The 27,349-nt window shown below is 46.4% G+C and overlaps 1 protein-coding gene across 3 annotated transcripts in view; it reads right to left on the bottom strand.

The window, feature by feature from the left end:
• Nucleotides 1-8,475: 8,475 nt before the first annotated feature.
• Nucleotides 8,476-27,349, bottom strand: part of LOC122932022 (NACHT, LRR and PYD domains-containing protein 12-like) — a 279,421-nt gene continuing 260,547 nt past the window's right edge. For all 3 annotated transcript variants that reach the window (XM_044286171.1, XM_044286172.1, XM_044286173.1), the window contains exon 10: nt 8,476-8,979. In XM_044286171.1, coding sequence (XP_044142106.1) covers nt 8,892-8,979 — 88 coding nt within the window. In that variant the 3' untranslated portion in view covers nt 8,476-8,891. The remainder of the gene's footprint in view (nt 8,980-27,349) is intronic.

The following is a 27,349-nucleotide window of genomic DNA, read 5'->3' as shown; positions in this document are numbered from 1 at the left end:
GGCAGTAGTGCCGTGGCCTTCTTGCTGTTTACCACAGGCCCAGTGACGTCACGACTAGTATTACTGGCCTGGGCAGGGCTAATCTCTGTTCACTTAAATGGAGCTTAGCCGCGCCCAGGCCAGTGATACTAGTCGTGACGTCACTGGTCCTGCGGTAAACAGTGTGAAGGCCGTGGCACCACTGTCTTCTCAAACAGCTGATCGGCAGGGGTCCCGGGTGTCGGACCCCCGCCGATCAGATGCTGATGATCTATCAGTTTAAAAAAACTGCAGAACCCCTTTAAATATTTACTATAAATATAAATAACTATGGGGCAGAACACAGAATGGGGGGAGGGTCATTGATAAATAGAAGAAAGGGTCCCAAGTTTGGGAAACAGCCCCGGGCCTATGATGCACTTAATCCGCCCCTGGAGGCAGTATATACATATTCAACACTATATATGGGGTGCAGTTAATGCATAGACAAATATGTATTTATCTTCAGGGTCGATAACTGTCTGCCGCTCCTCCCAACGAATAGCGCGGTGTATCAGCAGGGATACGCCTCTAGAATAAGAGCTCGGTGAGAAACATCTCTTGTCTCGTCAACAGGTACCCAACATGAGTGTCCTATAGCTAAACATACAATTATTGGGTATAACTAAAAGTGAATATAATTGCTATAGTCCAATATACAGGCTGAGGGGAGCAGCAGGTCAATCCAAAAGGAGAAGCCTGCGTAGAAAAGAAGTAGAGACTCACGGCACTGCTGTAACGCTCATGGTGGTGGGGGGTTTCTTGGACGTCTGGCACTCCCCTGCCTCTCGAGGATCAGTGAAGAAGAGTGCTTTCCCGCCATCCACCACACGCGAGCAGGATATGTCATGGAATATGGTAAGCTAAGCTCTCGTGGGCGCCTCTTTATGGATACGTAGGCGCTCCTTATGAAGTTCCGCAGAGAAGTTGAGAAAAAGTGATATAGTCACATTTTCAAATGATATGTTGGTTGTATTCCTAGCCAAACTTAGGACGAGGTCTCGATCTTTCCAGTTAAGAAAATGGGCTACAAGCGGTCTGGAAGGGACTTCCGGGGGGTGGGGGTCTGGCAGGGACCCTGTGGGCCCTTTCCACCGCATAGGCCGTGGAGAAGGAGGCTCCAGGAAATATAGACTTGAACCAATTCTCTAGAAAAGACGACGGGCCTGGGCCCTCAGCCCTCTCAGACATACTCAAGATTCTGAGGTTATTCCTACGAGCCTGGCTTTCTAAATCATCACATTTTTCCCTCCAAAGGTCCACCGCTCTCTCCATGGTCTGCACTGTTTCAGACAGAGGGTGGGTTATGTCTTCTAAGACTGAGATTCAATCCTCTGTGTGGCAAACTCTGTCTCTGAGTTGTTGCACATCATGGCCTAGTAGGCCCAAGTCCACTCTCACCTCCTCAATTTTGCCCATTAGTGAGGTCTGGCAGGAGGTAATGGTGACCAGGAGCTGATCATAGGCTGTTTTTAAAGTAAATTCAGGTTCCTCTGGCTCCTCTGCTGCAATCTGTTGCACTGTATGTTGCCCGCATGTAACGGAGGAGCGTGGTGTGGCAGAGGAAGTGGCTCCATGTTGGGTCTCCTGCCTGGTGAACTCTTTCAGCTTTTCTGCTGCTGCCTGGGCCTTATTGGGACTCATGACTTGGCTGCGAGGCTTCCTCCTTCTCTTTTGCACCGTCCACGCTATGGTGACTGAAGGATGGGTGCCAGGATGGTGAAGGATGTGAAATGGGAGCCGGAGCCGTTCTCAAGCACATCCAGACATGCCACCAGTTAGCCACGCCACTATCAATACAACAACTTTATAATTAAGTTCCCTGGTGTCACATCACTCAGGTCTGTCTTGGAGTTGGTTACAAGAACATTACCAAGATGACCTCCAAGGTGGCTCACAGCTGTAGGTCTGATCTGTGTATGGATTTTACGGGATAAAACTGATGGAGCTTATTACATAGATGGAGGTTGGTGGATCTAGATAGGTTCCATACTGTAGTTCATGTGTAGGCTGCCAGCTGGGCGTCCTCTCAGGAGGAGTCAATTTAGGACCATTTTATACCCTTTGTCTTCTTTTTGTCATTTTACACAGCACTCAAACTGTGTATGTACAGTAAAATACCGCACACCGCCATGTCACTTCTATTGGTCCTGGTGATCGGTAGAGATGTCGCGAACATAAAATTTTCCGTTTGCGAACGGCGAACGCGAATTTCTGCAAATGTTCGCGAACCGGGCGAACCGCCATAGACTTCAATAGGCAGGCGAATTTTAAAACCCACAGGGACTCTTTCTAGCCACAGTAGTGATGGAAAAGTTGTTTCAAGGGGACTAACACCTGGACTGTGGCATGCCGGAGGGGGATCAATGGCAAAACTCCCATGGAAAATTACATAGTTGACGCAGAGTTGGAATTTAATCCATGAAGGGCATAAATCACCTAACAATCCAATTTTTTTTTGAACAACGTGGTTTAAAACATCCAGTGTGTGTATACGATCAGGTATGATGTTGTATCGATCAGGTAGTGTAAGGGTTACGCCCGCTTCACAGACATTGACAGACCAAACTCCCCTTTTAATGCACCGCAAACAGTCCATTTGCCCAACCGCAAATTCCCCATTTGTACAAGGTTGGATACCAAGCTAGCCATGTCGTTGATGTCATTGAAGGTTTATTCCTCCACCCAGCCACGTACAACACCAAGGGTCCCCGAAAGGAGAATTGAATTGATTTTTCGAACGGGGAGATGGTTAAAAAACCGCTGGCTCCCTCCCATTTGTTTGAATCCACGGTCACTGCGTCTGTGACGTGCAATTTACTGTCCCACCCGATAGAGTGGTATTTTCTGTAGTTCTCTCTTCTCATCAGTTTAATCCCTGTTACGTCCCCAATCTGGGGTCCATTTATTAAATAGATTTTTCGAACGGGGAGATGGTTATAAAAATGCTGGCTCCCTCCCCTTTGTTTGAATCCACGCCACGGTCACTGCATCTGCGCCGTGCAATTTACTGTCCCACCCGATATGAGTGGTATTTTCTGTAGTTCTCTCTTCTCATCAGTTTAATCCCTGTTACGTCCCCAATCTGGGGTCCATTTATTAAATAGATTTTTCGAACGGGGAGATGGTTATAAAAAATGCTGGCTCCCTCCCCTTTGTTTGAATCCATGCCACGGTCACTGCATCTGCGCCGCGCAATTTACTGTCCCACCCGATATGAGTGGTATTTTCTGTAGTTCTCTCTTCTCATCAGTTTAATCCCTGTTACGTCCCCAATCTGGGGTCCATTTATTAAATTGATTTTTCGAACGGGGAGATGGTTAAAAAAATGCTGGCTCCCTCCCCTTTGTTTTGAATCCATGCCACGGTCACTGCGTCTGCGCCGTGCAATTTACTGCCCCACCCGATATGAGTGGTATTTTCTGTAGTACTATTCTCATCAGTTTAATCCCTGTTACGTCCCATATCAGGGTGGGATTGCCTTTTGTGAAAAAAAATTTAGGTCGGGTACCTTTCACTGCCTTCACAGTGACAGACCAAACTCTGATACAACAAACTGAATTGATTTTAGGAACCGGGAGATGGAAAAAGCAGCTTGGTCGGTCCTTACTCCCAAGTTGGGGCACTGCGCATGCACGGAGCAATGTGCTGTGACACCCTATATGAGTGGTGTCTTAACTAGTACTATTCCTATCAGTTTAATCCCTGTTACGTCCCCTATCCGGGGACGTGTGTCGAATTGATTAACCATTGTCGAATTAACGAACCATTACGACATCCTGCAATAATTTTGTTCTGAGCTCTGTACTTGCTTTGTATTGGAATTGATGGGGAATTTTTAAATTGTCAGCATTATTTCTAATAAACTATTAAGAGACTTTATTATGATTTTTTTTATTTTATGTATTAAAAACCCACCCATACAACTTAAAAAAATAAAATAAAAAAATGTAAGTTTTTTCTATGAAAAATTATTCAGCCGATCGCTTTTGGTCTGATCATAATGAAGCAACGGCCTTATCATCTGGGGTGTGGGGGATACGCAAGCCCCTTCACCACAACAAGGTAACGATCACGAAGGGGAATTGACATTTGTATGTGCCTTTTTTTTGGTTTTGTTTTTGCAGCCACAGTGCAGCACCAGAGGCCAGAAAAATTAGGCATGTACACATGCCTGAAAAATAATGCTATTGTTGCAGCCGCTGTTGTTGCAGCCGCTGTTGTAGCAGCGGCCGGAAAAATTTATGTTTTCAAGGCAGAAAGGTGACTAAAACATTGCGGCTTGAACCCTAGTGGGTGGCGGAGAATTCACGAAAGTCATCCGGTATGCACACATTAAATACAGCAGCGTGGGGACCATTTTGAGGCCAAGGCATGTCATCAGGCCTTTTGTTAGTCAAACGTATCTCCCACTGTCAGTCCCTTCGGGATCCATGCCTCATTCATCTTAATGAAGGTGAGGTAATCAACACTTTTTTGACCGAGGCGACTTCTTTTGTCAGTGACAATGCCTCCTGCTGCACTGAAGGTCCTTTCTGACAGGACACTTGAAGCGGGGCAGGCCAGAAGTTCTATCGCAAACTGGGATAGCTCAGGCCACAGGTCAAGCCTGCACACCCAGTAGTCAAGGGGTTCATCGCTCCTCAGAGTGTCGATATCTGCAGTTAAGGCGAGGTAGTCTGCTACCTGTTGGTCGAGTCATTCTCTAAGGCTGGATCCCGAAGGGCTGTGGCGATGTGTAGGACTGAAAAAGCTCTGCATGTCCTCCATCAACAACACATCTGTAAAGCATCCTGACCTTGCCGCCGTGGTCGTGGTAGGAGGAGGATTACTTTCCCCTCTTCTCCTGTTAGATTCCCCTTGTGCTGTGACATCCCCCTTATAAGCTGTGTAAAGCATATTTTTTAGTTTTGTTTTGAACTGCTACATCCTTTCTGACTTTCGGTAAGTTGGTAACATTTCCGCCACTTTCTGCTTATACCGGGGGTCTAGTAGCGTGGCCACCCAGTACAGGTCGTTCTCCTTCATCCTTTTTATACGAGGCATACAACAGACATGACAGCATGAAAGACCCTATTTGCACAAGGTTGGATGCCGAGCTACTCATTTCCCGTTCCTCGTCCTCACTGATGTCATTGACGGTCTGTTCTTCACCCCAGCCACGTACAACACCACGGGTCCCAGATAGGTGACAACAACGAGCACCCTGGGATGCCTGCTGTGGTTGGTCTTCCTCCTCCTCAAAGCCACATTCCTCCTCTGACTCCTCTTCCTCATACTCCTCTTCCAGCGTTGCCGCAGGTCCGGCAAGCAATGATGACAAGGCTGTTTCTGGTGGTGATGGTGACCACAACTCTTCCTCTTCACGCTCATCTACAGCCTGATCCAGCACTCTTCGCAGGGCACGCTCCAGGAAGAAAACAAATGGGATGAGGTCGCTGATGGTGCCTTCGGTGCGACTGACTAGGTTTGTCACCTCCTCAAAAGGACGCATGAGCCTACAGGCATTGCGCATGAGCGTCCAGTAACGTGGCAAAAAAATTCCCAGCTCCGCAGAGGCTGTCCTAGCCCCGGTCATACAAATACTCGTTGACGGCTTTTTCTTGTTGGAGCAGGCGGTCAAACATTAGGAGTGTTGAATTCCAACGTGTCGGGCTGTCGCAAATCAAGTGCCTCACTGGCAAGTTGTTTCGGCACTGAATGTCTGAAAAGTGCGCCATGGCCGTGTAGGAACGCCTGAAATGGCCACACACCTTCCTGGCCTGCTTGAGGACGTCCTGTAAGCCTGGGTACTTAGACACAAAGCGTTGTACGATGAGATTCAACACATGTGCCATGCACGGCACATGTGACAACTTGCCCAAATTCAATGCCGCCAACAAATTGCTTCCATTGTCACACACCACTTTGCCGATCTCCAGTTGGTGCGGGGTCAGCCACTGATCCACCTGTACGTTCAGGGCGGACAGGAGTGCTGGTCCGGTGTGACTCTCTGCTTTCAGGCAAGTCAACCCCAAGACAGCGTGACACTGTCGTATCCGGGATGTGGAATAGCCCCTGGGGAGCTGGTGGGATTCAGTTGATGTGCAGCCAGACGCCGCAGCAGAAGAGGACTCAGCCGAGGAGGTTATGGAAGAGGATGGAGTAGGAGGAGTAGAGGAGGTGGCAGTAGGCCTGCCTGCAAGTCGTGGCGGTGTCACCAACTCCGCTGCAGAGCCACGCATTCCATGCTTGTCAGCCGTCAGCAGGTTGACCCAATGCGCAGTGTAGGTGATATACCTGCCCTGACCGTGCTTTGAAGACCAGGTATCAGTGGTCAGATGGACCCTTGCCCCAACACTGTATGCCAGAGATGCCATGACTTCCTTTTCAATCACAGAGTAGAGGTTTGGGATTGCCTTTTTTGAAAAAAAATTTGTCCGGGTACCTTCCACTGTGGTGTCCCAATAGCGATAAATGTTTTGAAGGCCTCAGACTCCACCAGCTGGTATGGTAAAAGCTGGTGGGCTAAGAGTTCCGTCAAGCCAGCTGTCAGACGCCGGGCAAGGGGGTGACTCTGTGACATTGGCTTCCTACGCTCAAACATTTTCTTTACAGACACCTGACTGTGGGCAGATGAGATGGAACTGCTTAAGGTGAGAGGCGTAGTGGCGGGTGGTTGAGAGGGGGCAAGGAGTACAGCAGTGGTTGACGTGGCTGAAGATGCTGGACCAGGAGGAGGATGGTGGCTTTGAGCTTGTGTGCTGCTTCTACTCGTCATCATGTGTTGATCCCATAGGCGTTTGTGATGTGAGATCATGTGCCTTCACAAAGCAGTTGTACCTAGGAGGGTGTTGGATTTCCCACGACTCAGTTTCTTTTGGCACAGGTTGCAAATGGCATCGCTGTTGTCAGAGGCAGACACACAAAAAAAATGCCACACTGCTGAGCGTTGCAATGACGGCATTCTGGTGGTGGCAACAGCATGCGTTGATTGGCGTGCTGTCTGGCTGACCCCGGGTGCCGATACATGCTGTCTGACTGTGACACTAGCTCCTTGCGACGACCTCCCCCTGCTTCCAACTCGTCTCCTCCTTCTCTCTGTCTCCCCTTCTGAACTTTCCCCCTCTTCTTCTTCTCTTTGAGCGGGCACCCACGTGGCATCCACGGACACATCGTCATCATCAACCACTTCACTTGTATCTGACACCTCAGCAAAGGAAGCAGCAGCGGGTACAACATCATCATCATCATCACACTGTACGTCCATGTGTGTAATGCTGCCTGACTGAGACATATCCCTGTTATCTACATCCTCTGGCAATAATGGTTGCGCATCACTAATTTCATCCAACTGATGTGTAAATAACTCCTCTGAGGGATCAAGTGAAGCGGCTGTGGTGGCTGTGGTGGCGGCGGGCGGGAGAGTGCTGACCAAAGCTGAGCTGGAGGAGGATGGTGCGTCAAGGTTCTTAGCGGAAGCTGTTGAAGATTGGGTGTCCTGTGTAAGCCAGTCAACTATTTTCTCAGAATTTTTTGGGTTCAGGGTACGTGGCCTCTGAACACTGGGCATTATTCCAGGGCCAGTGGAAATCACAGCACCACGAACACGACGGCCCCTGCGGCGTGGCCTGCCTCTGCCTATCATTTTTTTATTAGATAAGTGTTACTATGCGTGCAAGGTACTGTGCCACCCTATATAAGTGGTGGGCAGTGGGCACAGTACAGTCTGTGTGGGCCTGACACACACTGGCTTGCAACTGTGATTATATCACAGAAAAATATTAAATAGATTTTTTTTATTATCTGCGAGGAATTTGTGAGTGAGTGACACCCTGTAACGGTATAAGTGGAGACCTAGCCACTAGCCAGTGGCCACAATACAGTCTGTGTGGGCCTGACACACACGGGCTTGCAAATGTGATTAGATCACAGAAAAATATTAAATATAATTTTTTTTATCTGCAAGGTTTTTTCTGTCACACCCTGTATGAATGGTGCACACAGTGCTGTCTGTGACTGAGCGTGCAGCCTCTCACACACGGGCAGGCAACTGCAATATATGTATAAAAATAAAAAATAAAGCAGACTGATGTACCAGCCCTGAAAAGGGCTTTTTGGGGTGCTGTCTGGACGCTGTCCTTACAGCAGATGAGTCTGTGGACACAGAACACTGCCCTAGCTAACGCTTTCCCTATTGAATCAGCAGCAGCAGCAGCAGCACTGTCCCTCCTCTCACTAAGAATGCAGATTCCGAATGAATCTAAAATAGATGCTGTCCAGGAGGTGGGAGGGTCTGGGAGGGAGGGTCTGCTGCTGATTGGCTGGAATGTGTCTGCTGACTGTGAGGTACAGGGTCAAAGTTTACTCAATGATGATGTATAGGGGGCGGACCGAACATCGCATATGTTCGCCCGCCGCGGCGAACGCGAACAAGCTTTGTTCGCCGGGAACTATTCGCGGGCAAACTATTCGGGCCATCTCTAGTGATCGGGAGACAGATCATGTCCGTGAGTTGCATCAAGTAAAAGATAAAATAGAAACTGAAATAACAGTTTGTGTGATTTGTTATTTACACTGTGTGCAATGTGCGGCCTCCTCCGGTCTCACAACTGGTATACTGCTGACAACGTACATGACCTTCAGGAGACGCTGCTACATCCCACAGGCCTGGATTATGAAGGGATTTAGTTACTGGACATATAATTAGCTAGAGAAAAACATTTCTGGTATCATGTTTATTATAATATTAGACATTTCCTTATCTTCTGTATATCCGTGATATTACCCATAAAGCACCAGGAGACTCTCCTAATACCAGACTTCTGAAGAAGTCTTCTCCACCAAAGTTCTGTTATCTGCTCATCACAGAGAGGAATCGGCTTCTTCTCAGTTCAGTAAATGATCTTCATATTTGGTTTCTGCTTTTCCAGTTTTCTTATGGCTTCCTCCTCCTCTTCAGATAATCCAATGCCATACAGACTAGAAGAGAAAACAGCGCCCCCAGCATTAGTGAGGTTGTATTGTGAGGTTTCCTCGTGACATCAGACCAGTCAGTGAATTGATCTCCTGAACATGTGTTTTGGAAATCTCCCCTTTGGTTTAGTGTTCTCATTAAAGGGGTTCTCTGGGAATTAGGAAAATGAAAATACTTAAATATTACTTTATTATAAATATATTCCTAGATACCTTTCATTAGTTATAATGGCTCGTTTTGTCTGGGGAGCAATCATTAGGAAAAATAAAATGGCCGCCATCCTATCAGTTCACACAAAACCTGTCCTAATCACACAGGAGGACAAGTTACTTCAGAGCAGTGAGCCAAAGAGCTGCCTCATCTTCTATGATCCTGAATACAGTGTAATATGATCTTCAGCTAAATCTCTGTAGAAATGGAGTTCATCATGAGGAGGCATGAAGTACAGAGAGGAGGTGGGGGTGATGTGGATAATGAGCAGCAGCTCTTGTATGTAGTCTCCATTACCACAGTCTGTCCTGTCTGTCCTTCATGTCTCCTCATGAACTCCATTCCCACAGAGATTCAGTTAAAGTTCTTATAATCTGTATTCAGGATCATAATCCCTGACAAGTAGGAGAGGAGGAGGAGGAGGCAGCTCTTTACCTCAGTCCTTGGAAGTTACTTGTCCTCCTGTATGATTAGGACGGGTTTTGTGTGTATTAATAGAACGGCGGCCATTTTGTTTCTCCTAATGATTGCTCCCGAAACAAAATGAGCCATTATAAGAAATGAAAGGCATTTGGGAATATATTTACAATAAAGTAATATTTAAGTATTTTCTTTTTCTAAACTCCTGGAGAACCCCTTTAAGAGAAATAAAATCAGAGTCTTGCAGGTTTGACACCTTTTAATGGCTAACAAAAATAGAGGTAATGATGTTACATAGCGAGCTTTTGAGACATCACCAGTCCCTTCATCAGGCGGACTACAAGAATGAAGAAACAGCACTATATATCCAATAAGAACAGAGATGTGGGGGAATGAATGGACATAGTGGGGGCACCAGGTCTCTGAGACAACATCAATTTAGAGACCATAAAACGTTCACTCCCCTTATCTGTCAGATAATTAAGGACTCATTCACAAGATCTTTGATATTCTGTTGTTTTTTAAATGTCCCTTCATTCCCCCATGTCTCTGTTCTTATTGTTTCTTCATACATCCTTGTAGGACCCCTGATGAAGGGACTGGTGATGTCTGGAAAGCTCGCTATGTAACAACACTGAACCATCGTTTGCCAGCAGCAGATCATGATTACAAAGCACGATCTGCCACCGACCAATGAGATTTAATTCTGCTGAAAGATTCCAATTTATTATTTTAGTTTGTTATTTTACCTTTTTCCCCTTTAGGCTTGGGAAACAGACACCTTGCCTCTCTGTTCCCCTCACCGCCTGACCTCCCCCAAGAAGGCAAAGTGGACCAGGGCAGCCCAGCTCCCCTGCATCCCGCCAGCCATGGGATCACCTGCCTTTCTGCAGTGTCCCCTCCACTCCAGCCTCCCTACTACCTCGGTGCTAGCAGCTGAAGAGGTGACCCTACTGGTACCCCGAGGAGGGGTGAAGAGAAGAGGATGTAGATGGGGTGAGTATGGTGAACACCTCCCCTCTCCATTCCTCTCATTCTTCATTCCCCTCCTGGCCTGGGTTTTCTCCTCTTTATTTCACCTAGTGCTTTCGCCTCTCCTTGCCCCCTTCACCTTCTTCCCTCCCGGGCCTGCCGGTACCATTTCCCAGCGGTCGCATCCCCTCCTGGGCTGGCCGCTGCTTCTCACTACTGGGCATAGATTATGCCCATCCAATGCCTTCTTAGTCCAGAGTTTGGGTATCTCACGGCCGTTCCTTCCGCCCCCCATTCCGGCCAGAAGTTCTACCAGTTGGCTTGCTACTACTAGGCCACAACTTCCATGCTGGTGTATGGGGGGAGCAGACCGTCCCCCAGGCATGAAATCTTCTTACCCAGACGTTCCCCTCCTCCAGGAGCCTGCTGACCTCTGCCCCTGGTCACCAATAATTTATAAAAATAAATTAACCCTTTCCTTGTCTAGGGTTTAACTCTATAAATATACATTATAATTAAAAATTAAAATGTAACCCCTTCCTGCCTCTTCACCCAGTTGAGGCTGGGGCTTCAGATTTCACTTTGATGATTATATAAAAAAAAACTGTAAACCGTGGTGCTATCCGGCGCTGAACATAGTGAGTACTACAGCTTTAACCCCTTCTACAGGTGGTGCATGGCTGCCTCCTCACTCCCAGTCACGCACTACCACTGGTTGCTGTACATCCTGTCATATTACCTTCCTTCCACAGGCAGAGTAATCGCACTACCACTGCATTCTGTACATCCTGTCACATTACCTCCTTCCGCAAGTAATCACACTAACAAGTGAAGTACTTGCACCAACATTGGATACTGTGGCTTTCCACAGGTGCAGTATCTGCAAGAGCTGGTATATACTACCACTGGATACTGTGGCTAATACCGCATTAACCCCTTCATTTTTGTGTGTTGGTGTTGAGCGCCTACATGGCAGTCTCTGTCCTCCCAGGGTATACTTCTCCTGGAGCCAAATGGCTACTTGTAGGCGCTGTAAAAGTAGACTCAGTTTTATACTGACTTTAAAACTGGTTTTAAAGTCAGTATAAAACTGAGTCTACTTTTACAACGCCTACCAGTAGCCATTTGGCACCAGGAGAAGTATATAGTGGGCTCAGCATGCATGTTGGTACTTGCATCCCTGGATCCGATGAAAGCTGTCATGGCACCGGACGGGGTTAAAAGCAGAGTGTGCTTGGCGTGCATGCTGTACCTGCGCTCCCTGGACTTTGTGTGGCTGTCATGGCCCATAACAGGTAGGAACTAGTGTTAGGGACCACTCATGGAGGCGACCTTGACGTGGTGAGTGGCTTATTACGCTTTGGCCAAAATGTATACCAATGCCTCATTTAACATCCAGCATAGAGGCAGGGCGGGGTGCTGGTTGCAGAGTGCGATTGCATTTGTTTTTGCGTTTGTATCTGTATTTCGCCATAGCAATGTGCACCTGCATACAGGGTTGTGCTGACTGAACCCCCCACATTTTTTTTAGTGTAAGGGTTACGTCCGCTCCACAGTGACAGACCAAACTCCCCGTTTAACGCACCGCAAACAGTCCATTTGCACAACCGCAAACTCCCCATTTGCACAAGGTTGGATACCAAGCTAGCCATGTCCCGTTCCTTGTCCTCACTGATGTCATTGAAGGTCTCTTCCTCCACCTAGCCACGTACAACACCAAGGGTCCCCGAAAGGTGACAACAAGCCCCCTGGGACGCCTGCTGTGCTTAGTCTTCCACCTCCTCAAAGCCACCTTCCTCTTCTGACTCTCCTTCTTCAGACTCCTCTCTCTGCGTTATTATAAGGTGTGTTAAGTAGTACTATTCCTATCAGGGGACGTGTATATGGCATCGATTTTAGGAACGGGGAGATGGAAAAAGATGCTTGGTCGGTCCTCCTACTTCAAATTTGGGGCACTGCGCGTGCAATCTAATGTGCCACCAGATAGTTGTGGTGTGTTATGTTGTTCTATTCTTATCAGTTTAATCCCTGTTACGTCCCCTATCAGGGGACGTGTATATGGCATCGATTTTAGGAATTTTTGTGCAAAGAAATTTCGGCCCTGGCAGGCCCTGAAACGCACACTTGTGAAGGAAAATGACTGCTATTATTTCAGTCCAAAAAGTGTTGTTTTTTTCAAATGTACACCACTGTTACACCAGATATGCACTGGTGTGACACTGTGCCCTGAAACGCACACGTGTGAAGGAAAAGACTGATATTATTTCACAGTCAAAAAAGTTTTTTGTTTTTTTTAAATGCAAGACTGATGTTCTAGCCCTAAAAAGGCCTTTTTGGGGTGCTGTCCTTACAGCAGAGATCAGAGGAGTCTTTCAGGACTGCAGTGGACACTGAATACATTGGCCTAGCTATCGATTTCCCTATTAAATCAGCAGCAGCTGCACAGTCCCTCCTCTCACTAAGAATGCAGCTTCCGAATGAATCTAAGATGGATGCTGTCCAGGAGGTGGGAGGGTCTGCTGCTGATTGGCTGGAATGTGTCTGCTGACTGTGAGGTACAGGGTCAAAGTTTACTCAATGATGACGAATAGGGGGCAGTTGTGCTGTCACTTGTCACTGCTAATCGATGATTCGTTGCTGGCACACAACACCCTTTCTACTTTATGCCCTTCTGCAAGACGAGTCCACCCCTAGACACTGTCTCTGTCTACCTGCTCAGTATCCATATTCATGAGGTTGGCATCTTACTGCTCTGGAATGTCTGCACTGGCACTATTTTTCTATATGACCAGTTTTTCCTGGTACTTTTGTGACGATGGGCATCGGCATCACACTCTCTTCTGGCGGAGTGTTTCTCCCATCTCTGGCCACTTTGTGCATTCCTCTGATGACCACATTCTCCTCTTCAGGCACAGTTGCTACAATATGATGGTAGGTGGTCTCTGACGAGTCTACTTGCCTCTGATGTTTCTGGCATCGCTTCTACCTATCACCAAGGTATGTTTTCTTCAGCCTACTGTTGGGTCTGCCTGATCCAGGCAGTTTCTCTGTGGTGTATCACGCAGCTTCTCTTGTTAGAGGACTCCTGATAAAGCCTCTACGCCTCGGGGGGTATCTGTCAACCAGGTTACCTTCTCCTTACGGAGCGTTTATTTTATAGCTCTGGTGTACGCTGCGGTCCTGACCTTTGGATCTGCTTCGAAGAGTGTATTCCTGGCAAGTGTATGTGCTCTCTAGCACGGATTGTAGCCTGCTCTCTTTTCACAGCGCGGTTGTCCTGTCTCTGTCCGTTACCTCAGGCTATCTAAGGCCAGTCCTGGTACTCTGCCTTCTGCCCAGTTGATTCCTTCGAGATCACCAAGTTTTTTCCCTATGTTGAAATCCCGTATATATCCCGTACACATTAGGTAGAGTTTTCTATGGGTTTTCCTGTCGCTTGTTGGCCGGATGTCATACATACCCGGATTCTACAGACCCTATTTTGCAGTCTTCCCTCGGTTTTCTGTGGGGCTTATTGTCATGCAAGACGTCCTGGCTTTTCAGTCCGGACTTCCACACCAGTCCTGTGGTACTCGATATCCAGATGAACCTTCCGGTTATCATTTTCAGCCGTCTGAAATGCTTCTCCTTCTTATGGATATTCTGTGCTGGTATCCACTTCTTCTGACGTATCTCAAACCTTTGTTTAACTGGGGTTTCCTCTTTCTGCCCAGTCTAAATCACTGCATGTTCTACGCTCTCTGGCTGGCCCTTATGGTTCTTGCTCTTCCTGTCCTAGTAAGGGTTCTTTTTCCATGCGGGATCTCATGGCCAGCCATAGATTGTTCTGCTCTTTTGTTCCCTCCCCATTGTACTGCTTTAGAACGTCCCATGGTCCCCAATGATAGGAGCAAGAAAATAGGGTTTTTGGGCTTACCTATAAAATCATTTTCTTGCTAAGTTCATTGGGGAACACAGCTCCCACCCTGTGAGTACATTGTTGGCTCTTCTTGATGGGTTCCACCAGTTCTTGGTTCTGACCCATCTCCACTTCTCTTCTTACTCGTTATCTGTTGGATTCTCATGGCTGCTCCTAATGCTTTCATAGAAACTGATGGGCTCAGTGTATACAGGAGGGGTATAGATAAGGGGGAGCCAACACTTTTTATCTTGGTGTCGCCTCCTAGTGGCAGCAGCTGTACCCATGGTCTCCTCTGTCCCCAATGAACTTAGCGAGAAAAAGATTTTACAGGTAAGCACAAAAAATCCTATTTTCAAAGCATCTCTTCCTAATGATCCATAGTTTTCACTGACCCGTAGACTATAATGGGCGGGATGGATCCGTCAACACGTACACAATAGAGCATGCATCCATGCTAAAATATGGATGTGTGAATACAGACATTAAAATGAATGGGTGAGTGTGCTGTCCATCAAGAACACGTACAGCACATATATGTGAAACAATGACGTGTGAATGAGGCCTTACACTGTCAGATCATTGCTGACAGGCGATACTACGAATGCTTGTTAGTGATGATCTGGCAGACTATCTGCCTGTCTCATACAAGCCTAACACTGCAGCCTGGTCTCTGCAGCATCTACAGAGGGGCCAAGATCTCCTCATCCAGAGGAGAAGTCACAGTGAGGTGCGGTACAGGACAATAGAAGAGATAGGTCAGTATTCACAAGAGGATGTACAGAGACGTTTCCACCCTTCTTGATCTTTCTCAGCCCATTTCTATAGAGAGCGGCCACTCTTCCATGTGATGGGACATCTTAGCTATCATCAGGTCTAGCGCCATCATCAGAAGAGAGATGGAACTATGCGGCTATAAGTCATTACATACAGAATTATAATCACAGATAATACAGAGCAGTACAGTATATAGAGTATGTGTTTGGTATTACAGAGCAGTACAGTGTATAGCGGATGTAATTGATATTACAGAGCAGTACAGTGTATAGTAGATGTGTTTGGTATTACAGAGCAGTACAGTGTATAGCGGATGTGTTTGGTATTACAGAGCAGTACAGTGTATAGTGGATGTGTTTGGTATTACAGAGCAGTACAGTGTATAGCGGATGTGTTTGGTATTACAGAGCAGTACAGTGTATAGTGGATGTGTTTGGTATTACAGAGCAGTACAGTGTATAGCGGATGTGTTTGGTATTGCAGTGCAGTACAGTGTATAGTGGATGTGTTTATTACAGAGCAGAACAGTGTATAGTGGATGTGTTTGGTATTACAGAGCAGTACAGTGTATAGCGGATGTGTTTAATATTACAGAGCAGTACAGTGTATAGTAGATGTGTTTGGTATTACAGAGCAGTATAGTGTATAGCGGATGTGTTTGGTATTACAGAGCAGTACAGTGTATAGAAGATGTGTTTGGTATTACAGTGCAGTACAGTGTATAGCGGATGTGTTTGGTATTACAGAGCAGTACAGTGTATAGTGGATGTGTTTGGTATTACAGAGCAGTACAGTGTATAGTAGATGTGTTTGGTATTACAGAGCAGTACAGTGTATAGCGGATGTGTTTAATATTACAGAGCAGTACAGTGTATAGCGGATGTGTTTAATATTACAGAGCAGTACAGTGTATAGTAGATGTGTTTGGTATTACAGAGCAGTACAGTGTATAGCGGGTGTGTTTGGTATTACAGAGCAGTACAGTGTATAGTGGATGTGTTTGGTATTACAGAGCAGTACAGTGTATAGCGGATGTGTTTGGTATTGCAGTGCAGTACAGTGTATAGAGGATGTGTTTATTACAGAGCAGAACAGTGTATAGTGGATGTGTTTGGTATTACAGAGCAGTACAGTGTATAGTGGTTTGGTATTACAGAGCAGTACAGTGTATAGTGGATGTGTTTGGTATTACAGAGCAGTACAGTGTATAGTGGATGTGTTTGGTATTACAGAGCAGTATAGTGTATAGTGGATGTGTTTGGTATTATAGAGCAGTACAGTGTTGTCACGACTGTGACTGATCCAGACAGGTCTGGGAGGAGAAGGTCGCAGCGACTTGCTACTCGTGATAGCTTGTGAGTTTGCTCTGTGGTTCAGGGTATGTCATCCGGGTTTTGCCTTGTGAACCTTTTTGTCCTGACTGGGAGTTTGTAGGCATCCTTCTCAGGTGAGTCCTGTCTGCCACTCCCAGCTACTATATTAGTTTCAGTTTCACTTGCAGTCATTGCCAGATATAGTCCTTACTTCCAGTGCTATTCTGACCTTTGAAGGAGATCGTTTGACGGTATTGCTGTGGAGCTCTTGTCTGGCGTGGACTGTCGTTATTGGGATCACCTTCTCTGCTCGTGACTGGATAAGTCTATCTCTGTTATAGATTGTTTGTTTGTTGCTGTCTTCCCCTGTTGTTCTCCTAGACATGAGTGATGGAGACTAGTGCTCCCATCTGCCTTTCCCCAGTCTAGTCTTGCTAGGGTGACTGAGGGTTTAGGCATCCTGCTCGCTGCACGGGTTCACACCCAGTCTAGGGTATCAGGGCAGACAGGTGCCAGCTTAGGGTTAGTCAGGGGTGGCCGTTCTATCTCCCATCCATAGATAAGGGTCCCCCTTCCCCTCCGTCTGGTATGACACGACTGCTGCTGGGATAGCGGTCGTGACAGTATATCTGGCCTTTTAAAAAAAAATAAAAAAAGTGACATTTCTTTTTTTTTTTTTTGCTTTTTTGCTTTGTATTTTTCTGTTCCACTATGGATCCAGTTACGGTTTTGGTGAAAGAATTACAGGGGTTATCCCTTGAAGTGGCAGGATTAAAAGCAACAGTGCTGCAGCAGCAATCCTTGGGTTCCACCGTTGCTACGGGAAACCAAGGTACTCCTGAGCCAAAAGTGGTTTTAACTGATAGGTTCTCAGGAGGGAGAGACCAATTTGTAACCTTCAGAGAAGCTTGTAAATTGTTCTTCAGGTTACGCCCTAGGTCCTCCGGCGGTGAGGAACAACGGGTGGGCATTGTAATTTCGCTCCTGCAAGGAGATCCGCAGGCTTGGGCTTTCTCCCTACCATCAGACTCTCCGGCCTTACGATCAGTGGAGGAGTTTTTTGAAGCCCTGGGTCTCGTATATGATGACCCGGACAGGGTCTCACTGGCTGAGTCTAAGCTACGTGGACTTCGGCAAGAGAACCGGTCTGCTGAACTATATTGTTCCGAATTCCGTAGGTGGGCTACTGATACATTATGGAACGACTCGGCCCTTAGGAGTCAGTTCTGCCAGGGGTTGTCTGAAAAATTAAAAGACGCGCTGGCGGTATACGAGGTCCCTGGGTCTCTTGAGGCTGCTATGTCTCTGTCCATAAGAATCGACAGACGACTCAAGGAGAGACTATTAAATCCTACAGTGGCCTCTATAGGGCAGGGATCGGTTTGTTATGATCCAGTCGAACCAATGCAAATAGGGGGCGCCACTAGACGGGTGAATCCTCCGAAGGTCCGCCCTAGGTCAGAGGTTTGTTTTCGTTGTGGGGGGAGGGGTCATTTTGTAAAGGTATGTCCCTCAGAACCCAAGAGAACAAACAAGGGAGCCGCCGGAAAACTAGAGTCCCCAGATTGTGCAGAGGATAACAGTCTGGGCGTATTCGTTTCCTCCATACGCATGTCTCAGTTTTTGTTGTCCGCTACCGTTAAGGCTGGCAATAAGACTGAGATCTGTTCCGTCTTTTTGGACAGTGGGGCAGGGGTCAACTTGGTGGATTCACGGTTTGCTCAGGCTCTGGGTTTTACTCCAGAACCGGTACGCAGAACTATTCCTGTTTTTGCCATCGACTCCTCCCCTCTTACTCAGAGAGAGTTAACTCAGATCATCCATAACATCCATCTGCAGGTAGGGGACCTCCATAAAGAGCATATCTCTTGTTATGTCCTGGACAGTCTTCCGGCTCTTATGGTATTGGGGCTTCCCTGGCTGGTGACTCACAATCCAGTGGTGGATTGGCAGGCCGGGGAGATTGTGGAGTGGAGTGAACATTGTAAGGACAACTGCTTGAGTAGTAGGTGCTCTACACTCTCTGTAACATCTCTACCTGCCTTTCTGTCAGATTTTATGGATGTGTTCTCTGAGAAGGGTTGTCAGGGGTTACCACCTCATCGTCCATATGATTTCCCAATTAACCTATTACCTGGGGCAAAACTACCTAAAACCCGGTTATATAATCTTTCCGGCCCGGAGAGGAAGGCTATGCAAGATTATATCTCGGAGAGTTTGGCTAAGGGACACATCAGACCCTCTTCTTCACCCGTGGCTGCAGGGTTCTTTTTCGTTAAAAAGAAAGATGGGGGCCTGCGTCCTTGCCTGGATTTCCGGGAGTTAAACCGGATAACTATCCGAGATCCCTATCCTCTTCCTCTCATTCCCGACCTCTTTAATCAGGTTGCTGGTGCTAAATGGTTCTCCAAGATGGATCTCAGAGGAGCCTATAACCTGGTTCGCATCAAAGAGGGGGATGAGTGGAAGACGGCTTTTAATATTCCAGAGGGGCATTATGAAAATCTGGTTATGCCTTTTGGTCTTACTAATGCGCCTGCGGTGTTCACAACATTTTGTCAACAATATTTTTAGTCACCTTATCGGGAGATTTGTTGTGATATATCTTGATGACATCCTGGTCTATTCTCCAGATCTGAATACACATAAGATCCATGTGAGACAAGTGCTGCAGATATTAAGGGCCAACAAATTGTTTGCTAAATTAGAGAAATGTGTGTTCGCCGTAAAAGAACTGCCATTTCTGGGGTATGTGTTGTCAGATTCAGGTTTCCGCATGGATCCAGAGAAAGTCCGGGCGATTATGGGCTGGGATCTGCCTGAGAACCTGAAGGCATTGCAACGCTTCCTGGGGTTTGCCAATTTTTATAGAAAGTTTATAAAGAACTATTCTTTGGTGGTCAAACCACTGACGGACATAACCCGAATGGGATCCGATTTTTCCAAATGGTCACATGCAGCCAAAACTGCCTTTACATCTCTGAAGGAGAGATTCACCTCAGCCCCTATTCTCGTACAGCCAGATGTCTCGCTTCCTTTTATTGTAGAGGTTGACGCATCAGAGGTGGGGGTGGGAGCCCAACTATCTCAGGGCCCGTCCCCTGGTGAATGGCGTCCGTGTGCTTTCTTTTCGAAGAAATTGTCTACTGCAGAAAGGAACTATGATATTGGCAACAGGGAACTTTTGGCTATTAAGTTGGCTTTTGAGGAGTGGCTTCATTTTTTGGAGGAGGCGGTTCATCCCGTCACGGTGATTACTGATCACAAAAACTTATTATATCTGGAGTCTGCTAAACGTCTCACCCCTAGACAGGCTCGGTGGTCGTTATTTTTTACTAGGTTTAATTTTGTAATAACCTATCGCCCGGGGGCAAAAAATACTAAGGCGGATGCATTGTCTCGAAGTTTTCCTGGAGGGGGTGATGTTGATATACCAGAGCCTATTTTGCAAAAGGGGGTGGTGGTCTCTGCATTACACTCAGGTTTAGAGGGGAGGGTGTTGGAAGCTCAGGGGGACGCCCCGGCCTCCTGCCCCTCGGGTAAACTGTTTGTGCCAGAAAATTTACGCCTGGAGATAATAAAAGAACACCATAACTCCACACTGGCAGGACACCCAGGTAGTAGGGCAACCTCTGAATTAGTGTCTCGTCGGTTCTGGTGGCCTAAGTGGCGCCAGGAGGTGTTGAATTTTGTGTCTGCATGTGCTACCTGTGCTCGTTCTAAGGTAGATCATACTCGTCCGGCAGGGCGTCTTTTACCTCTGGCCATCCCCAACAGGCCTTGGACGCACCTATCAATGGATTTCATTACGGATCTACCAGTATCAGCGGGGAAGACTGTTATTCTTGTAGTTGTTGACAGATTCAGTAAAATGGTGCACTTTATTGCTCTTACAGCATTGCCTAATGCTAACACACTGGCTCAGGTTTTTATTGACCACATCGTGAAGCTTCACGGGGTCCCTTCCAATATTGTTTCGGATCATGGTACCCAATTTGTTTCAAAATTTTGGAAAGCTTTTTGTTCTCGTTTAGGGGTTCATCTGCCGTTTTCTTCATCTTTCCATCCACAGTCCAACGGTCAGACTGAACGTACCAATCAAAACCTAGAGACATATTTGAGATGCTTTGTTTCCGAAAATCAGGAGGAGTGGTCATCTTATTTACCATTAGCCGAGTTTGCCATTAATAATCGTCGTCAAGAATCCACCGATAAGTCACCATTTTTTGGTGCGTATGGTTTCCATCCTCAGTTTTGTACGTTTAGTGAGGGGGGGCCGTCTGGGATTCCCGAGGAGGAACGATTTGCGTCTTCACTTTCATCAGTGTGGCAGAGTGTGCAAGAAAGTTTGAAGAGAATTGGTGGTAGATACAAACGTGTGGCTGATAAGAAGCGCTCTGAAGGTCCGGACCTTGGGGTGAATGACTTGGTGTGGTTGTCTACCAGAAATATCAAGTTGAAGGTTCCCTCGTGGAAATTGGGTCCGAGATTTAATGGTCCTTATAGGGTAATTAAGATCATTAACCCGGTGGCTTTTCGTCTGGAGCTACCTCAGACTCTAAGGATCCATAATGTCTTCCACAGATCTCTGCTTAAGAGATATGTAGAACCTCCTGAACCATTGCCATTACCGCCTCCACCGGTGGTTGTTGATGGCAGTCTTGAGTTTCAGGTAGAAAAGATTGTTGATTCACGATATGTTCGCCTCTCTCTTCAGTACCTGGTGCACTGGAAAGGTTATGGTTCCGAAGAGAGAATGTGGGTGCCAGCATCAGAGATAAAGGCGGACAGACTCATTCGGGCTTTTCATAGGTCCCATCCGGAGAGGCCTAGTCTTGAGGGTCCGGTGGCCCCTCGTAGAAAGGGGGGTACTGTCACGACTGTGACTGATCCAGACAGGTCTGGGAGGAGAAGGTCGCAGCGACTTGCTACTCGCGATAGCTTGTGAGTTTGCTCCGTGGTTCAGGGTATGTCATCCGGGTTTTGCCTTGTGAACCTTTTTGTCCTGACTGGGAGTTTGTAGGCATCCTTCTCAGGTGAGTCCTGTCTGCCACTCCCAGCTACTATATTAGTTTCAGTTTCACTTGCAGTCATTGCCAGATATAGTCCTTACTTCCAGTGCTATTCTGGCCTTTAAAAGAGATCGTTTGACGGTATTGCTGTGGAGCTCTTGTCTGGCGTGGACTGTCGTTATTGGGATCACCTTCTCTGCTCGTGACTGGATAAGTCTATCTCTGTTATAGATTGTTTGTTTGTTGCTGTCTTCCCCTGTTGTTCTCCTAGACATGAATGATGGAGACTAGTGCTCCCATCTGCCTTTCCCCAGTCTAGTCTTGCTAGGGTGACTGAGGGTTTAGGCATCCTGCTCGCCGCACGGGTTCACACCCCCATCTAGGGTATCAGGGCAGACAGGTGCCAGCTTAGGGTTAGTTAGGGGTGGCCGTTCTATCTTCCATCCATAGATAAGGGTCCCCCTTCCCCCTCCGTCTGGTACGACACGACTGCTGCTGGGATAGCGGTCGTGACAAGTGTATAGTGGATGTGTTTGGTATTACAGAGCAGTACAGTGTATAGCGGATGTGTTTGGTATTACAGAGCAGTACAGTGTATAGCGGATGTGTTTGGTATTACAGAGCAGTACAGTGTATAGCGGATGTGTTTGGTATTACAGAGCAGTATAGTGTATAGTGGATGTGTTTGGTATTACAGAGCAGAACAGTGTATAGTGGATGTGTTTGGTATTACACAGCAGTACAGTGTATAGTGGATGTGTTTGGTATTACACAGCAGTACAGTGTATAGCGGATGTGTTTGGTATTACAGAGCAGTACAGTGTATAGCGGATGTGTTTGGTATTACAGTGCAGTACAGTGTATAGCGGATGTGTTTGGTATTACAGAGCAGTACAGTGTATAGCGGATGTGTTTGGTATTACAGTGCAGTACAGTGTATAGTGGATGTGTTTGGTATTACAGAGCAGTACAGTGTATAGTGGATGTGTTTGGTATTACAGAGCAGTACAGTGTATAGTAGATGTGTTTGGTATTACAGAGCAGTACAGTGTATAGCGGATGTGTTTGGTATTATAGAGCAGTATAGTGTATAGTGGATGTCTTTGGTGTTACAGTGCAGTACAGTGTATAGTGGATGTGTTTGGTATTACAGAGCAGTATAGTGGATGTGTTTGGTATTACAGTGCAGTACAGTGTATAGTGGATGTATTTTGTATTACAGTGCAGTACAGTGTATAGCGGATGTGTTTGGCATTACAGAGCAGTACAGTGTATAGCGGATGTGTTTGGTATTACAGTGCAGTACAGTGTATAGTGGATGTGTTTGGTATTACAGAGCAGTACAGTGTATAGTGGATGTGTTTGGTATTACAGAGCAGTACAGTGTATAGCGGATGTGTTTGGTATTATAGAGCAGTATAGTGTATAGTGGATGTCTTTGGTATTACAGTGCAGTACAGTGTATAGTGGATGTGTTTGGTATTACAGAGCAGTATAGTGGATGTGTTTGGTATTACAGAGCAGTACAGTGTATAGTGGATGTATTTTGTATTACAGTGCAGTACAGTGTATAGTGGATGTGTTTGGTATTACAGAGCAGTACAGAGTATAGCGGATGTGTTTGGTATTACAGAGCAGTACAGTGTATAGCGGATGTGTTTGGTATTACAGAGCAGTACAGTGTATGGTGGATGTGTTTGGTATTACAGTGCAGTACAGTGTATAGTGGATGTGTTTGGTATTACAGAGCAGTACAGAGTATAGCGGATGTGTTTGGTATTACAGAACAGTACAGTGTATAGCGGATGTGTTTGGTATTACAGAGCAGTACAGTGTATAGTGGATGTGTTTGGTATTACAGAGCAGTACAGTGTATAGCGGATGTTTGGTATTACAGAGCAGTACAGTGTATGGCGGATGTGTATGGTATTGCAGTGGGTGGGAGAGGGGATTGTCTGGCAGACCGGTCCCATTTACCATTTTCTATGCCTGTTTCAGTGGCTCAGTAGCTGTCTTACACTTGGGACTGGCGATGGATGCCCCGAAGTTAAGGAGAGGCCGGCGCTTTTTCACAACTTCGACGGATTTACCGCCAGTTTATGGCTTTATTAATGCTAATAATAGAACCCAGGATTAGCGATCAAGGATAAAGAAAAACAGAGAGATTTTTTAAAAAATGGAAATCTTTTATGATCTGTTATTGCACAGACAGCGAGAGGGAACAGCTGGTGGATCCCTTTAGATTTACTAAATGGTATTTATTAGAAGAACTCAAAGGCACCTTAGGAAAATTAAAGAGGGAAGCTCCTAGGCAGTTGGTATGAAAAGTAATATTTAGAAAAGCTGGTTACTTGACTACTTGATTACATATTGATTTATGTATTTTAAAGTAACAGACTAATAAAGAAATTTCAGAAATTAGAAACGTATATATTGTTTCATATAAAGCTGAATTTAGAACTCACAGTTACCATTGTTTGTTATGTCAAAATGTAAAATCCAATAAAATATTTTGGGAAAAAAAAAGAACCCAGGATTAGGGATTATTCTGGGATACAGTGGTACTATACCTAATATACATGAAAAATAGAAGCTCTTTGCGCACATATTTGATCATACTTGTGTCGGGCCAATTTACCGGCGTCAAGGTGGCTTCTGCAGATAAGTACCTAACACTAACAGAACTGCATCTCCGGGGCCTAAGGCTGAGTTCACACGGGCGAGATTTCCGCACGGAAAATACAACACCACATACCTATTACATCCAGTGACATCTCCTGTCATGTAGACCTTCTCTTTCCTCTTCTCCTCCATTTGACCCAGACCACCATGGCAAATTCTTTCAGCCGCATCTCATCTCTACAGTTTGTAACACAGACACGTTAGATTTCTCAATTTTTCCATCAACCTCCTCATCCTGGTGTCCCCACAGTGTCATCCTGCTGCCACCCCCTATACTGTGCCCGTTTTGCTCCCCAATGTCCAAGGTACTATACTGCTGAAAAATAGTGACCCCAGTGGACATAATTGGGGTCATTTATCAAACTGGTTTAAAGAAGAACTGGATTTCCAAAAGAGCTGTCAAATATGAAAGGTGGAATCTGATTGGCTGCTATGGGCAACTAAGCCAGTTCTGCTTTACACCAGTTTGATAAATTACCCTAAATGTTCCTATAGTGTCCACAGCAGCTATAATGTCCCCTAGAGTGCCCAGAGTAATAACACCCTCTATTGTGCTCCAGGCAATAATCCCTGTATAGTGTCCCCAAAAATAATAGAATTGCCCCTACAGTGCCTCCCCAATAGCAACACCCCCATATAGTAAGTTCCACCACACTGCCCCATATAGTAATCCCCCCATATTAATTTGCCCCCACATAGTAATTTGCCCCAAACTGCCCCATATAGTAGTTTGCCCCCACACAGTAATTTCCCCTACATAGTAATTTGCCCCACACTGTCCCCACATAGCAATTACCCCACACTGTCCCCACATAGCAATTACCCCACACTGGCCCCACATAGCAATTACCCCACACTGTCCCCACATAGCAATTACCCCACACTGTCCCCACATAGCAATTACCCCACACTGCCCCCACATAGTAATTTGCCCCCACATAGTAGTCCCTCCCATAATAATTTGCCCCCACACTGCCCCATATAGTAATTTGCCCCCACATAGTATTCCCTCCTATAATAATTTAGCCCCACAGCCCCCAAATTCTCCCCCCATGTACTCGATGTCTCTTAATATGTCCTACTGTTTGTCCCCCACCCCCCACATGTCCCCCAAAGTAGGCACATGAAATAAAAAAATAAAAAATGAAAAAAAAAATGAAAAGCTAAATACTCGCCTATGTCCAGGGCCAGGCGCTTGATCGCAGAGGAAGGTGGGTTGAGGCAGTGCTGCGTCCCAGCACAGGCGTGCCATTACGTCATCACGCACGCCTGCACCAGGATTTCACTACCGCATAGGCCTCAGGCCTATGCGGCCTGAAGCCTATGGCGGTGATCGGCGACGGGACAGGGAGCTATGCGCTCTCGTGACCCGAACGTCCCTATTGTAATCCGCCACTGCACGCAACGCAGGCCCCTTAGAAGTGAATGGGGCTAAGTGAAAATCGCAAGCATCCGCAAGCAAGTGTTTTGTTTGTCCACTCGCCTCTTGAGGATTGACTACAAGTTCTCAATGGGATTAAGATCTGGGGAGTTTCCAGGCCATGGACCCAAAATGTCAACGTTTTGGTCCCCGAGCCACTTAGTTATCACTTTTGCCTTATGGCACGGTGCTCCATCGTGCTGGAAAATGCATTGTTCTTCACCAAACTGTTGTTGGATTGTTGGAAGAAGTTGCTGTTGGGGGGTGTTTTGGTTCCATTCTTTATTCATGGCTGTGTTTTGGGGCAAAATTGTGAGTGGGCCCACTCCCTTGGATGAGAAGCAACCCCACACATGAATGGTCTCAGGAGGCTTTACTGTTGGCATGACACAGGACTGAGGGTAGCGCTCACCTTTTCTTCTCCGGGCAAGCCTTTTTCCTGATGCCCCAAACAATGGAAAGAGGCTTCATCGGAGAATATGACTTTGCCCCAGTCCTCAGCCGTCCATTCACCATATTTTCTGCAGAAGACCAATCTGTCCCTGATGTTTTTTTTGGAGAGAAGTGGCTTCTTTGCTGCCCTTCTTGACACCAGGCCATCTTCCAAAAGTTTTCGCCTCACTGTGGGTGCAGATGCGCTCAAACCTGCCTGCTGCCATTCCTGAGCAAGCTCTGCACTGGTGGCACTCCGATCCCGCAGCTGAATCCTCTTTAGGAGACGATCCTGGCGTCTTTAGGAGACGATCCTTGCAACTTTCTTGGATGCCCTGAAGCCTTCTTAACAAGAATTGAACCTCTTTCCTTGAAGTTCTTGATGATCCTATAAATTGTTGATTGAGGTGCACTCTGAGTAGCCACAATATCCTTGCCTGCGAAGCCATTTTTATGCAACGCAATGATGGCTGCAGGCCTTTCTTTGCAGGTCACCATGGTTAACAATGGAAGAACAATGATTTCAAGCATCACCCTCCTTTTAACAGGTCAAGTCTGCCATTTTAACCCAATCAGCCTGACATAATGATCTCCAGCCTTGTGCTCGTCAACATTCTCACCTGAGTTAACAAGACGATTACTGAAATGATATCAGCAGGGCTTTTAATGACAGCAATGAAATGCAGTGGAAAGGTTTTTTGGGGATTAAGTTAATTTTTATGGTAAAGAAGGACTATGCAATTCATCTGATCCCTCTTCATAACATTCTGGAGTATATGCAAATTGCTATTATAAAAACTTAAGCAGCAACTTTTCCAATACTTATGTAATTCTCAAAACTTTTGGCCGCGACTGTACACACCACCGAACCCAAACCTGAACTTCAGTGAAGAAGTTCGGGTCTGGGTACCACATTCAGTTTTTTATCACGCGCGTGCAAAACACATTGCACCCGCGCTATAAAAAATGAACAATGGAACGCAATCGCAGTCAAAACTGACTGCAGTTGGGTACCTACTCGTGCGGGTTTGCCGCAGTACACCTGGGACGCATCCTGAACAAATCTGTCACGCCCGTGTGAACCCAGCCTAACCTAAGCCTGTTAGGGTGAGCTGCCGGCATGCTAGCTTTATGGATGTGCACCTGTGACTTTGGATGTGATAGTCAAAATTTTTGTGTAGAGCTTTATTAAGAAAGGCGTGGAAAACGCCGGTCTTAATAAATTGGCGCCTAAGTGCT

The sequence above is a fragment of the Bufo gargarizans genome, chromosome 3 (assembly GCF_014858855.1).
Source record: "Bufo gargarizans isolate SCDJY-AF-19 chromosome 3, ASM1485885v1, whole genome shotgun sequence".
Classification (NCBI taxonomy): domain Eukaryota; kingdom Metazoa; phylum Chordata; class Amphibia; order Anura; family Bufonidae; genus Bufo; species Bufo gargarizans.
The sequence above is the reverse complement of the archived record's forward strand: the minus strand, read 5'-3'. Positions and strand labels throughout refer to the sequence as shown.